Source organism: Clarias gariepinus, chromosome 3 (assembly GCF_024256425.1).
Source record: "Clarias gariepinus isolate MV-2021 ecotype Netherlands chromosome 3, CGAR_prim_01v2, whole genome shotgun sequence".
Taxonomy (NCBI): domain Eukaryota; kingdom Metazoa; phylum Chordata; class Actinopteri; order Siluriformes; family Clariidae; genus Clarias; species Clarias gariepinus.
Genome location: NC_071102.1, coordinates 14,921,564 through 14,935,655, shown reverse-complemented (window position 1 = coordinate 14,935,655; position 14,092 = coordinate 14,921,564). Strand labels below are relative to the sequence as shown.

Genomic DNA, 14,092 nt, shown 5'->3' with positions numbered 1-14,092 from the left:
ACGAACCATCTGACTGGCGATAAGTCATACCTTAGATTCTTTAGATATTAGCCACAATACAACTCACCATACTAATAGACGCATACACATAGCTTGTCCAATAGAAATTGTGTCGGTTCCCCGAATAGTGAGAAAAAAGAATAAATTTGTTAAATCCAGCCCAAACAATCTGATAACCATTAAACCAGAAAAAGGACAAATAAGTAATCGAAATCTACCTCTAAAGTTTGGACTTTTCAAAATTAGATCCCTTGCGCCTAAAGCACTTATTGTTAATGAAATAATATCAGATTATTGCCTTGACGCTCTCTGCCTCACCGAAACCTGGCTTAAACCAAATTAATATATTGGTCTGAATGAGTCGACTCCGTCAGGATATTTCTATAAGCACGAGCCCCCTCTGACTGGTCGTGGTGGTGGTGTTGCCACTATCTACAATGATGTACTCACTGTTACTCAGAAAATAAGGCCCAGGTTTAACTTATTTGAAGTGCTCATCATTTATGTTGCACTCAATGAAATACATAATAAACCCGCGCTATATTTTACAATGGCCACCGTGTACAGACCCCCAGGGCCATATGTCGATTTTCTTAAAGAATTTGAACATCTGCTATCAGTATTGGTTAACTCTGACAAAGTGTTGATAGTAGGAGACTTTAACGTTCATGTTGATGATGCTAACGACGCTTTAGCCCTCGCATTTATGGACTTACTAAATTTCTTTGGGGTTAAACATATATAAATAGAGCAACTCACCGCTGTAATCATACGCTAGATTTAATTATATCCCATGGTATAGATGTCTCTAATATAGAGATTTTACCTCAAAGTAATGATATCACAGATCATTACCTCCTAATTTATACTCTACCCGTAGAACAGATTAGCTGTGTCTCCCCACGTTATTGATTGTTAGAAATATGAATCCGACTACTAAAGACAGATTCACAAGTAATCTGCAGGATCTGTCCCAATTTCTTATTAGACCCCTAAATGCAGACGATCTAGATGAAGTGACTAGCAGCATGGCCACTATTTTTACCAGTACATTAGACACTGTTGCTCCCATCAGATTAAAAAAAGTTAGAGATAAAACACTTGCTCCTTGGTACAATAGTCATACTCGCGCCCTAAAAAGAGCAACTCGTAACCTCGAGCGAAAATGGAGAAAAACTCAATTATGTTATTAAGTTTTTCGAATTGCGTTTAAAGACAGTATGTGCAGCTATAGACGGGCTCTAAAAACTGCTAGGACCGAGCCTCTTAGCCAACTGATAGCAAGAAACCAAAACAATCCCAAGTTCTTATTTAGTACAGTAGCTTGCCTAACAAAACCTAAGATGCCTGCAGAGAGTACTCCACAACATTTTAGTAGTGAAGACTTTATGGACTTCTTTAATGAAAAAATCGATAGTATCAGGAAGAAAATAACTGAGGTTCAACCTCCAATAGCATCTCATGATCTAGTTCAGCCTAAAGTTTCACATTTAGTTTTTCAGTGCTTTACAGGTATAGGACAGGAAGAGCTTTATAAACTTATCACCTCAGCTAAATCAACAACGTGCCTGTTAGACCCAATCCCAACCAGATTTTTCAAAGAAGTGATGCATACGGTTGGAGAGCCACTTTTAAACATTATTAATTTCTCATTATATCTAGGGCACGTCCCTAAACCTTTCAAGTTGGCAGTTATTAAGCCGCTTCTTAAAAAATCTAATTTGGACGCGAATTAAATAAATTATAGACCGATTTCAAACCTTCCGTTTATATAAAAAATAGTAGAAAAAGTAGTATCAGCTCAAATATGCACATTCTTACAGGAAAACAACATCCTTGAAGAATTTCAGTCAGGTTTCAGGCCCCATCATAGTACAGAAACTGCACTAGTTAAGATTGCAAACGACTTGTTTTTAGCTTCGGACCAAGGCTGCATCTCAATACTAGTCTTGCTTGATCTTAGTGCTGCATTTGACACTATAGATCATAATATTCTCATAGATCGCCTACAAAATCACATAGGTATTCAGGGGCAGGCATTAAAATGGTTTAGATCATACCTGTCTGATCGATACCATTTTGTAGATCTAAATGGAGAACTGTCTGGTGTAATGCCAGTGAAATATGGGGTCCCACAAGGGTCAGTTTTAGGACCTCTGCTGTTCAATATACATGCTTCCCTTGGGTAACATCATTAGAAGACATGAGATTAGTTTCCATTGTTATGCTGATGATACCCAATTATATATCTCAACAAAACCAGACGAAATACCTAAATTGGCTAGATTAACCAAGTGTGTCCAGGACATAAAAGATTGGATGACCAATAACTTTCTTTTACTAAACTCAGACAAGACAGAGATATTACTCATCGGCCCAAAAACCAGCACACAACAGCTTTCACAATTCAGCCTGCGTTTAGAAGGATGTACTGTTACTACTAGCTCAACAGTAAAAGACCTGGGCGTTATATTAGACAGTCACTTGTCCTTTGAAAATCATATTTCCAATATCACAAAAACAGCCTTTTTCCATCTTAGAAGTATCGCCAAACTTGTTAGCATCTTATCTGTTTCTGATGCAGAAAAGCTAGTTTATGTATTCATGACCTCCAGACTGGACTATTGTAATACATTACTAGGTGGTTGTCCTGCATCCTCAATAAACAAGCTACAGTTAGTCCAAAATGCAGCCGCCAGGTTTCTCACTAGATCCAGAAAATATGATTATATAACCCCAATATTATCATCCCTGCACTGGCTACCTGTTTAGTTTAGAATAAATTACAAAATAGTATTACTTACATACATGGCCTTAAATGGTTTAGCTCCCACATACCTAACCAGTCTTTTGATACGCTACAATCCACCACACTCCTTAAGATCACAAAACTCTGGACTTCTTGTAATTCCCAGAATTTCAAAATCTACAAAAGGGGGTAGGGCTTTTTCATATTTACAGGTAGCTCCAAAACTTTGGAATAGCCTTCCAGACAGTGTTCGGGGCTTAGACACAGTTTTCCAGTTTAAAAGTAGACTCAAGACGCATCTTTTTAATCTGGCATACGTGTAACTCATCCCATAACTTCATACTTCAGTACATCTATTCTGAATGGCAACTACGCTAATTCTCTCCATCTGTTCTGTACTTTTCTACCCATCCCGAGGCATCTGGAGATTGTACCAGCTTCAGTAGACAAAGGCCAACCCTGCGAGGATCCTAAGGCATCCAGAGAAGGACCAGCTGCAGCTGAATTCTGCCTTATTATGGATGGAGCTACACATCCTGCTCCTGTGCTCCCAGTGATCCAGACCACATCTGCCCTCTGCACCTACTGACTCATCCCTATGCTGAACTGGACTTTATGTTAATTTAAAGAAATTGTACTTTTAGCTGCATAACACACATGGTGTTATATCATCTCTATCTGTTATCACCCAAATGAGGATGGGTTCCCTGTTGAGTCTGGTTCCTCTCAAGATTTCTTCCTATTGCCATCTCAGTGAGTTTTTTTTTTGCCACTGTCGCCATCACCCTTGGCTTGCTCATCAGAGACATTTCATTTATTCATCTCATTATCTAGACACATTTTTCTCACACATATTATCATATGTAACATATTACCTATATTATCATCCCTGCACTGGCTACCTGTTCAATTTAGAATTAATTACAAAATAGTACTACTTACATACAAGGCTTTAAATGGTTTAGCTCCCTCATACCTAACCAGTCTTTTGATACACTATAATCCACCACGTCCCTTAAGATCACAAAACTCCGGACTTCTGGTAATTCCCAGAATTTTAAAATCTACAAAAGGGGGCAGGGCATTTTCATATTTGGCTCCAAAGCTTTGGAATAGCCTTCCAGACACTGTTCGGGGAGCAGACACGGTTTCCCAATTCAAAAGTAGACTCAAGACGCATCTCTTTAATCTGGCATACGCGTAACTCATCCCATAACCTCATACTCCAGTACACCTATCCTGAATGGCAACTACACTAATTCTCTCCATCTTTTCTGTATTTTACTACCCATCCTGAGACATCTGGAGATTGTGCCAGCTTCAGTAGACAAAGGCCAACCCTGCAAGGTTTCTAAGGCATCTTGAGAAGGACCTGCTCCAGCTAGATTCTGCTTTATGATGGCTGGAGCTACACATCCTGCTCCTGTGCTTCCAGTGATCTGATCCCATCTGCCCTCTGCACCTACTGACTCATCCCTATGCTGAACTGAATCTACACAACTTCTGATATATTGAACTTTCACCTGCACAACACACTTGATGTTATTTCTATCTGTTATCACCCAGATGAGGATGGGTTCCCTGTTGAGTCTGGTTCACCTCAAGGTTTCTTCCTATTGCCATCTCAGGGAGTTTTTCCTTGCCACTGTCGCCGTCACCCTTGGCTTGCTCATCAGAGACATTTCATTCATCATTCATTCATTTAATTATTATCTAGACACATTTTTCTCACACATACACACTTCCAAATATTTTCTTTTCTTAAAAAAAAAAAAATAAAAAAAAAAAAATCTTTAATTTTTTTTTGTGAAGCTGCTTTGGGACAATGACCATTGTTAAAAGCGCTATATAAATAAAATTGAATTGAATTGAATACACAATTTATTATTATTTTTTATTATTATTATTATTTTAATGAATTTCTTTCATTTTTGTGACGCTGCTTTGAGACAATGACCATTGTTAAAAGCGCTATATAAATAAAATTAAATTGAAAAAAATGAAAAAAGGTTAATTTTATAGATGTGGAGGTCTGGGGAAAATGTTCTGCATATCACTGTATGTTTTCTTCTTTGTAACCCTTTTTGACACGCCTACTTTAACAAACCACATATACAGTCCGGTGCAAAAGTCTTGAACCCCACTCTAATTGAAATTAAATAATGTAGATTAAATTTAAGAAAGTAGAACAACCGTTTTACTGTGACAGGCTGCAAAGTGTCTAAAGATACAATTTAAAACTAGGTTGTTTATGTAACAACCTCAGCAGCAACCTCATTTCCTGTCTCATCTGTTCCAACAACTCAGCATTCAGCATCAGCAGTATAATAATCACTGGCCTGATCATCTGTCATCATCTGTTTTTCACTGGCTCAAGCCTTAAGTTCAATGCTTTTTATGCCTAAATGTTTTATATAGAAGTTCACTGTGTGGCGTAACAAAAAAAAAAAAACATCTGATTTTGCTCAGCTACAGGAACTGGACTGAAGATGAGAGTTAAAACATCCTTCAGGAAGCCTGGAGAACTGTTCCTCAAGACTTCCTTAAAATGAACAAGAAAAAAGGAAAGTCTGTCACTTTCAAAGCAAAATATGAAGAAATGAGTGGGGAGGGGGAGTCGAGACTTTTGCACAGTACTGTACATTAGATTTGTTTTGTTTTGTGTCTTGTCTAAACTTGGTTCTTGCAAGGATCATGCTGTTTGAGGAGCTATGTATCAAACACTGTTGAACAAACAGTCAGACTCCCTAAAGTGTCAATTTCTCACACAGTGCACGTCTGGGCTTTGATCAAGTTGTTGGGTTGCTATGTCACACAGTAAGAAAGACATTTTTTTTCAGCTTGTACACAAAAACTCACTGCCAAAATGTTTGTGTTTTAGTAGGAATCAAATCTTTTTATTCTATTTTCTTTTTTTCACTTTCAGGAGTGACCAGCCTTTATAATGCTATGATTTTACTTCTGTTTAAAATGTATATTTCACATAGTTTAGAAAATCCTGTAACAATGCAAAAATATTTAAATGTACCCATGTAAAGCGTTTTCCTCATTTTATCCTAATACCCAATAACTTGTATATATATGTCTCTATCTGATTTATTTCAAACAACTTTAGAAATGGAAAGGAATACAGACACACACACACATACACACCTTTCCGCACTGCTTGCACTTCCCCTCTTGTCGCCGTCGATGGACCCAGTGATGCCGCACTATATTAGGCTGTCATGGAAACAGCAGAGGTCATTATTACAGATCTCATTATGATGAATTAGTAACGGCTAATTATAGATGGACTGGCCGGGAGAACAAAATGAACATCTCCCTAATAAAATCTTAATTGTCAAGTAGAAAAAGGACACGGTGTTCACTTATATCTGGCTTCTAGTAGCTAGAGTTCCTAGAGGAGGCTTGTGTTAGCCCTCACCCTCATCTGTCTGTAACTGTTGTACACTGCCTGGTCAAAAAATAATAATAATAGTAGTACAGTCTAATATTTCACTTGACTGCTTTGATTATGGTACACAATACATTGGACAATTCATGTGTGAAAATGATTCCCAGCACCACTCTTTCACAATCCAATTCTTTGAATATGGTCATGCTATCAGGGCAGGGAACTGCATAGGTGTGATACCCTGCTCATTCAGGTCGTCAGCCTAGACCTGACCAATCCCAGAATGACACTGCCTCCTGAGACTTGTACACGCTGCATGATGGATGCAACCATCACTCTGGAATAGGGTCAATCTGAACTCATCATGACCTTTTTCCAATGCTGCAAAGTCCAATCTTTATGCTCCCTAGCAAACTAAAGCCTTTTTTATCTGATGAGTCTCACTAACCAGTGGTTTTTTTATGGCCACACAGCTGTTTAGTCCCAATCCTGTGAGGTCTCATCACATTGTGTGTTTGTGTGTAAATGCTTTTAATGTCACTATTAAATATAGCTCTGATTTCTCAGATGAAACTTCACCAAGCGTTCAACAGATCACCATTCATGGTTTTTCTTTTTCTGACTATGTTTCATGTTAAACATTCAGCACTATCCTTCATGGATTTAATAATGTGTTGGACAGTTCTTAACTGATTCAGTTAAGTTTAAATGTTATTTATGCTTATTTTTTGATCAAGCAGTGTATGACGGGGAGAGCTGGCTGGTGGAGGGAAACTGGCCAATTATAGAATGAATGTATATGTTATAGAGTAATTACACATAATTTTTTGTATAATTTAATTGACTTATATTGAGATAAACCAAGACAAGTCAAGTTATTTATTTACAAACCACAGTTTGTTGTTTAATCTGTCACCCACTTGCAGGTCAGAAATAATGTACATTAAGCATTTGAAACTAAGACTACTGAAAAATATTATACTGTACATGCATGAGCATCACTTACAGTTATGTCCGAAAAGAATGAGCGCAGTTATTCTAAAACACTGGGCTCGTAAATATGACAGAGTGTAAGAAATGAAATCATTCACATATGAGATAAATGTTAAAAAGAAGCTGGGGATGGGATGAGAGAAGAAGGTCGAAGAGAACTGTTGAATGAAGCTATAATCTAAATAGACCATGAGGTCACCAAATCCTTCTAAAATACTAAAGTGACTACATAAGCGTATAGACTTTAAAGCCTTTTTTGCACAAATATCCAAACATGTAACAATTTGCATGTGTTGGAGCGTCTGTACAGATGTATATGTCCTCATAACTGTGCTAATCTGTGGGTGTGTGCTTGTGTGCGTGTTAGCGCGTGTGTGTAATACCTGTGTGAGGTGTATACATACACTGTGTTTAGCGGCAGCACGCCTGATTCGCTCCAAAGCGGCCTGACCTTTAAGAGCTCTGCGATGCCGTGCGGGCTAACCCGCGCAAGGCATGATGGGAAAGAGAAGGACATAGGGCACATGTTGCAGGAGGATGATGGGAAGCAGGAGAAGAAGAAGAATGGAAAATGAAAGGAAATTAGGAATAAGGAAGGAAAAAAAAAGGTAAGGTGATAGAAGAAAGCTGAGCGCTTTACATTACCCGCATCTGCAATGTACAGTTAAGATTCTGGCTGAAAAAAAAGATCATGCATGAGGATTGGAAAAAAGAGACACAGTGAAGTTCGGGTGTGGACTTACTTCTCGGATGTTCCGAGAGCCTGATTCCCTGAATGACGGTTTACACCGGAAGTTGATCTGCAAAAGACAGTATGATACAAAATGGCTGTTAAAATGCTAAACCAGGACACAGAGATTATCCTGAATCTTCCTAGGAAAGTTCAACCAACCATCAATATAGATTTCTGATAACATAAACAAAAAATAAGTTTTTCCAAAAACACATAGAAACATGAGAATATGTGAATCATTTTTCTGTATGATTTTGAAATTAATCACAAATGACATACATACCGGCAATCACAAGCTTTTCATTTCTAATCTTGAAGGTTTTCATTTCTACATTTGTTTGTAAACTGTGATTATATATACACCGCTCTAAAATCAAGCTTGATTTCACCTTTAACTTATTCGCACCTCGAAAAAAAAACAAGCCCCGTGTTATTCATCATGCAAATCGAGTCATTAGATGCAAAACCACCAATAAGCACCTTAAAGCGATCAGATAACTCAGACCACGCTTACGAACGGGGGAGCCCGCCCTTTCAGATACCCTTTGCAGTGAGAAGGGAGGAAAGAGTGAGAGAAAGAAAGAGAGAGAGAGAGAGAGAGAGAGAGAGAGAGAGAGACAGAGAGAAAAAGAGTGTGTTCAGCAGAACATAAACTGAGACATATCAGTCTATATAAGCCTGTTGGGTCTAACTGTTGCATTGGCAATTGATTTTTATCACTTGGTAATATTTTTTTAGCACTAATGCATTCGGTTAACAAACTTTCAGCAGGAAATCACGCAGTCCATTAAGCAACATGACTACAATCCATGTTTTAACTGATAATGGCACTGAAATTTAGAGCGTTTCCATTTTAATGCATTAGTGACTTAAAAATATAGATTTTTTCCCCATTGCTATTGCTACAGAAATCATAACCACACACAAAAAAACAAACTGAAAGTTATCTGCGTTTGTGATTGTGACTAAAATTATATTATGAATAAAACAAGTTCGGGAAAGTTGTAGTTTGGGAAAACCCATCACATGGTGACATTTTTATACAGACTTATATTTAGTTTGACCGCATTTAGTTTTAATTACGACAAGAACCACAAATGTACAATCTGAGTCCTAGAATAAGCCTGTGCCATCAGGGAGGGAAAAAAACCTCAGGTCTTACAGTATATCCTGGTCATTCAGGGCATCAGCTGACTTTATTCTACTGCCACATAACGTTTCTGAGTCTAGACCTGAGCAATTCAAGGAACCCCAGATCATAACACTGCCTCCACACTCTAGGCTCAATCTCAACTCATCAGATCACATGACCTTTCGTTCCACACAGCTGTTTTGTCCCAGTCCTGTAAGCTCTCATCACACTGTGTGTAAAAATGCTCTCACTTTTATTATTAAACACAGCTCTGATTTCTACTGCAAAACCTTTTTTTTAAATAAAATCTCTGATCATGATTTGTTTTCACGTCTACGCTTCTTCCGTAAAGTGGATGAAAAAATGACAATAATAATCAGTTTATCGTAATATTGGTACATGGAGCATATAAAATGACCACCGTAGTTCTTATGCGTAGTTCAGGGCCGATTTCCTCTCAAATCTAGTAATTTCTGTACACAAGGCGTTAATTTCTGGAGATTTTAATATTCATTTTGAGAATCCAGAAGACCCTGTGCGTAAAGCATTTATGTCCATACTGGACTCAGTAGGAGTAAATCAGTGTGTAGTAGGACCCACTCATAAAGCAGGTCACACTTTAGATTTAATAATGTTCTTCAGATTAAGTATAAGTCCATTGTCTAAAGCTATATCAGATCAATATCTTGTCTCAATTCAAGTGTGTCATAGTAAAAAAAGTACACACAGTGCCGCGCTACCGTACTAAACGTACATTCACATCAACTACCACACAGAGTTTTATCAGTAATCTCTCAGAGTTATCAACTTTGATTAGATCAACGTCTGACCCCACAGAACTCGATCAGGCGACTGAATCGTTCCGTTATACCTTAGATAATGTAGCTCCAGTTAAAAGAAAAAGTATTAAAGATAAGAAACTTCACAGCTAAAACTACTGCTGGGGGCAGAGCTGTTTCTTACAAAGCCTCGAAATTATGGAATAGTCTTCCAAATAATGTTCGGGACTCAAACACAGTCTCAGTGTTAAAGTCCAGGCAAAAAAACCTATTTATTTAATCAAGCATTTTTATAAATAGATTAGCCTTAGGTAAAGGAGCAGATCTGGGGGACTCATGGATGTAGAGTATTATGGTGAACTGGTATGTTTAGATGCTGTCTTCCTCACTCTCATTGATCACTCAGGTTTGTTGACGGTGAGGTGATTGTTTGCTTTACATCTTAGGGAGCCCTCATGTCTGTGTTTCCTTCTGGCTTTCCCTTTTAGTTATGCTGTCATAGTTAGTCCTGCCCGAGTCTCTGCTTGCACTCTAAAGTAAGTAAATATACATTTAAATTATACAATATATGACTGTGACCATACCTAACTGCCATCTCTTCTCTTCTGCTCTCTCTCCTGCTCTTTTTCTTCCCTCTCTCCCCCTCTCTCTCCTTTCCTCTCTCTCTGTCGAGCTACACGTTGTTCCTGAGCTGCCAGTGATCCAGACTCCCTCTGCCCTCCGGACCTGTCTGACCCATTCTGGTGCCAAGTTACTGTATGTACAAGATCATCATAGACTGCAAAATTTTGAGCCTAAGTTTTAGCCATTTTCCAGAACTATGCCACAGCGACATCTGATGGATTTTCACAGACTACTGTATATTGTCTCAGTTTCTGTACAGACTGACAGGTGTGAGTAAGTGATCTTTTAATCCCAGCCTGGTCTTGTACTCTGGATGCGACTCAGGGAAAGCAGGAACCACAGCCCTGTGGTGTTATAGAAAATCAGAGAAAGAAACAGAGAGAGAAAGAAAGCAGAGAGAGGTGATGGTCTCACTCTGAAAGATGGATCTTTGTGTGGCAGCTCATCAAACCACTCCGCTGGAAGCGAGGACTTCCTGTGAGATAACTGAGGGCAGGGATATGATTGGTTGACTGAAGTAGTGATGTCATGTACGCCCCAGTGCTTAGTGCTGCGACACTCACCTTTTCCAGCTGCTCTATACAGATGGTGTGGACGACAATCTTGCAAGCAGCACATTTCTTCCGAGCAACGGATTTTTGCTAGGGAAAGAAACGGATATAAAAAAATTACATATAAGTAAAAACTGGATTTACTTTACAGATGGAGAGACTGGGGTTTTATCACGCAGGTGGCTGTACATCTGCGCCGAAAAATTAATAAATAAATAAATATGACATACAGACGTGAAACTGTGTATGAGCTATGCAGCAAAATCTCATCTGAGGGCCCCGGACCACGTTTTTTTTTTTACCACCATTGTTTTATCGACAATTACATGACATTTATGCAGAGAGTCATTATTTGCAGTGTTAGCCCTTCTTTTTCAGGACCTCTGCAATTCGACTGGGCATGTCCTCAATCAACTTCTGGGCCAAATCCTGACTGATAGCAACCCATTCTTTCATAATCACTTCTTGGAGTTTGTCAGAATTAGTGGGTTTTTGTTTGTCCACTCGCCTCTTGAGGATTGACCACAAGTTCTCAATGGGATTAAGATCTGGGAAGTTTCCAGGCCATGGACCCAAAGTTTTAACGTTTTGGTCCCCGAGCCACTTAGTTATCACTTTTACCTTATGGCACGGTGCTCCATCATGCTGGAAAATGCATTGTTCTTCACCAAACTGTTGTTGGATTGTTGGAAGAAGTTGCTGTTGGAGGGTGTTTGGTACCATACTTTATTCATGGCTGTGTTTTTGGGCAAAACTGTGAGTGAGCCCACTCCCTTGGATGAGAAGCAACCCCACAATTAATGGTCTCAGGATGCTTTACTGTTGGCGTGACACAGGACTGATGGTAGTGCTCACCTTCTTCTTCTCCGGACAAGCCTTTTTCTCGATGCCCCAAACAATCGGAAAGAGGCTTCATCGGAGAATATGACTTTGCCCCAGTCCTCAGCAGTCCATTCACCATACGTTTTGTAGGAGATCAATCTGTCCCTGACATTTTTTTTTGGAGAGAAGTGGCTTCTTTGCTGCCCTTCTTGACACCAGGCCATCTTCCAAAAGTCTTCGCCTCATTGTGCGTGCAGATGCCACACCTGCTCACACCTGTCTGCTGCCATTCCTGAGCAAGCTCTGCACTGGTGGCACTCCGATCACGCAGCTGAATCCTCTTTAGGAGACGATCCTGGCGCTTGCTGGACTTTCTTGGACGCCCTGAAGCCTTCTTAACAAGAATTGAACCTCTTTCCTTGAAGTTCTTGATGATCCTATAAATTGTTGATTAAGGTGCAATCTTAGTAGCCACAATATCCTTGCCTGTGAAGCCATTTTTATGCAACACAATGATGGCTGCACGCGTTTCTTTGCAGGTTACCATGGTTAACAATGGAAGAACAATGATTTCAAGCATCACCCTCCTTTTACCATGTCAAGTCTGTCATTCTAACCCAATCAGCCTGACATCTGTGTATGTGACAAATAAAATTTGAATTTGAATACAGTTATGATCTCACCTGAGTTAACAAGACGATTACTGAAATTATCTCAGCAAGTCCTTTAATGACAGCAATGAAATGCAGTGGAAAAACGTTTTTTTGGGATTAAGTTAATTTTCATGGCAAAGAAGGACTATGCAATTCATCTGATCACTCTTCATAACATTCTGGAGGATATGCAAATTGCTATTATAAAAACTTAAATATTGGAAATTGGAAAAGTTGCTGCTTATGTAATTCTCAAAACTTTTGGCCACGACTGTATAGTGCTTGGGCCCTAAATATGCTTATTTTCAGAGTTCTACATTTTTGTTTAGTGATTCCCACATTACTGTAGTGATAAAATTCCCTGTTATAAAATTTATAATAACTTTCTTCCAGACATGTCCGAAAACCCAAATACTATTATTATTATAAAAAAAAAATATTCTTGTTTGCACACCAAATGTATAAAAAAATAAACCTCATTATATGACATTACTACTTTTTATTTTTTTTTAAAAAAGGATGATAATATAATAAGGCTGCTATATGGGGATATAAGGATATAAGGAATAAATGAATGAAAAGGATAATTACAGTGAGCTCTAAGTGTGCAGGTTTAAACACGACCACCAGAGGGCGGTGTGTTACTTCTGATTCTAGGTTTTCTTTTGAAGAAAATTTGTTTAAATTTTTTTTTTTTTATAAAAGCATGAAAATAATTTAGCAAATTAATCATCCAGACAGATTGTTTAAATAATAAATAGATCTTAAACTGGTACAATCTTCACAAAATGTTTGAGGCTGAGAATTAATATTCACAAATGTATGAAATATCAGCTGCGTGAGAATATCTATTTTAGGCTTCAGAAACTCAATCATACACAGAGGTCTGAGTTACTGTCTACAGTCAAAATTAATCTCCTTCCTTTTCAATATAAGTCACACTATAGAGGCCGAGATAAGGTTAACAGTTATTAATTGTTATTACTGTATGTATTAGGATGGTGGTATTTGCTGAAACACACAAACACACACACACACACCAGTGTCTTGGCGTAGCAGTGCTGTTCTCCAACGTAACAAAAATCTCCAGAGACGTTGGTCTCGAACCAGATGTGCTCGCCGTACAGCGCTGACTCCTGCACACAAATACACAATTTCCATCCATCAATACAGTGACACTCTACACTACAGCACTCTCTACAAATGGCCTTGTGTTATTCGCAATTTCTATAAACAAGACATAAATTCTGGACAAGAGATAAATTCTGGACTCAAAGCTGTCTGCGTCCTCATGACTGTCTGATACATTCCATCATTAAGTGTAAAAGCTATTTTCACAGGTGTGGTCCAGAAATACTTGTCGTTCCCCCTAAAGACAGTGATTTAAGTTGTGCTTCAACAGAACTAAGGTGTGAAAAGCACCATGTAATCAGTGAAACAATCTCACTGCATGGTATCATCTGCTGGTATTGAGGTAATCATTAACGCTCATTCTGCAAATTGTCTATGTGGTGTAAAATCCATCAGTTAGTAATCAAACCAGTAATCAAACTTCACTATATATATATATATTATTGTATGTTGTATTGTTGTTTTATTATATATATATATATATATATATATATATATATATATATATATATATATATATATATATAT

At 38.3% G+C, this 14,092-nt stretch overlaps 1 protein-coding gene across 2 annotated transcripts in view; it reads right to left on the bottom strand.

The window, feature by feature from the left end:
• dgkza (diacylglycerol kinase, zeta a) overlaps window positions 1–14,092 on the bottom strand; it is a 99,982-nt gene that overhangs the window by 64,154 nt on the left and 21,736 nt on the right. Inside the window, exons 4-8 of one of the 2 annotated variants that reach the window (XM_053492220.1) lie at window positions 13,474–13,569; window positions 10,971–11,048; window positions 10,822–10,893; window positions 7,883–7,939; window positions 5,903–5,971 (exon numbers count right to left, since the gene is read on the bottom strand). In XM_053492220.1, the coding sequence (XP_053348195.1) occupies window positions 5,903–5,971; window positions 7,883–7,939; window positions 10,822–10,893; window positions 10,971–11,048; window positions 13,474–13,569 (372 nt within the window). The remainder of the gene's footprint in view (window positions 1–5,902; window positions 5,972–7,882; window positions 7,940–10,821; window positions 10,894–10,970; window positions 11,049–13,473; window positions 13,570–14,092) is intronic. The other variant, XM_053492221.1, reaches the window with a different exon arrangement.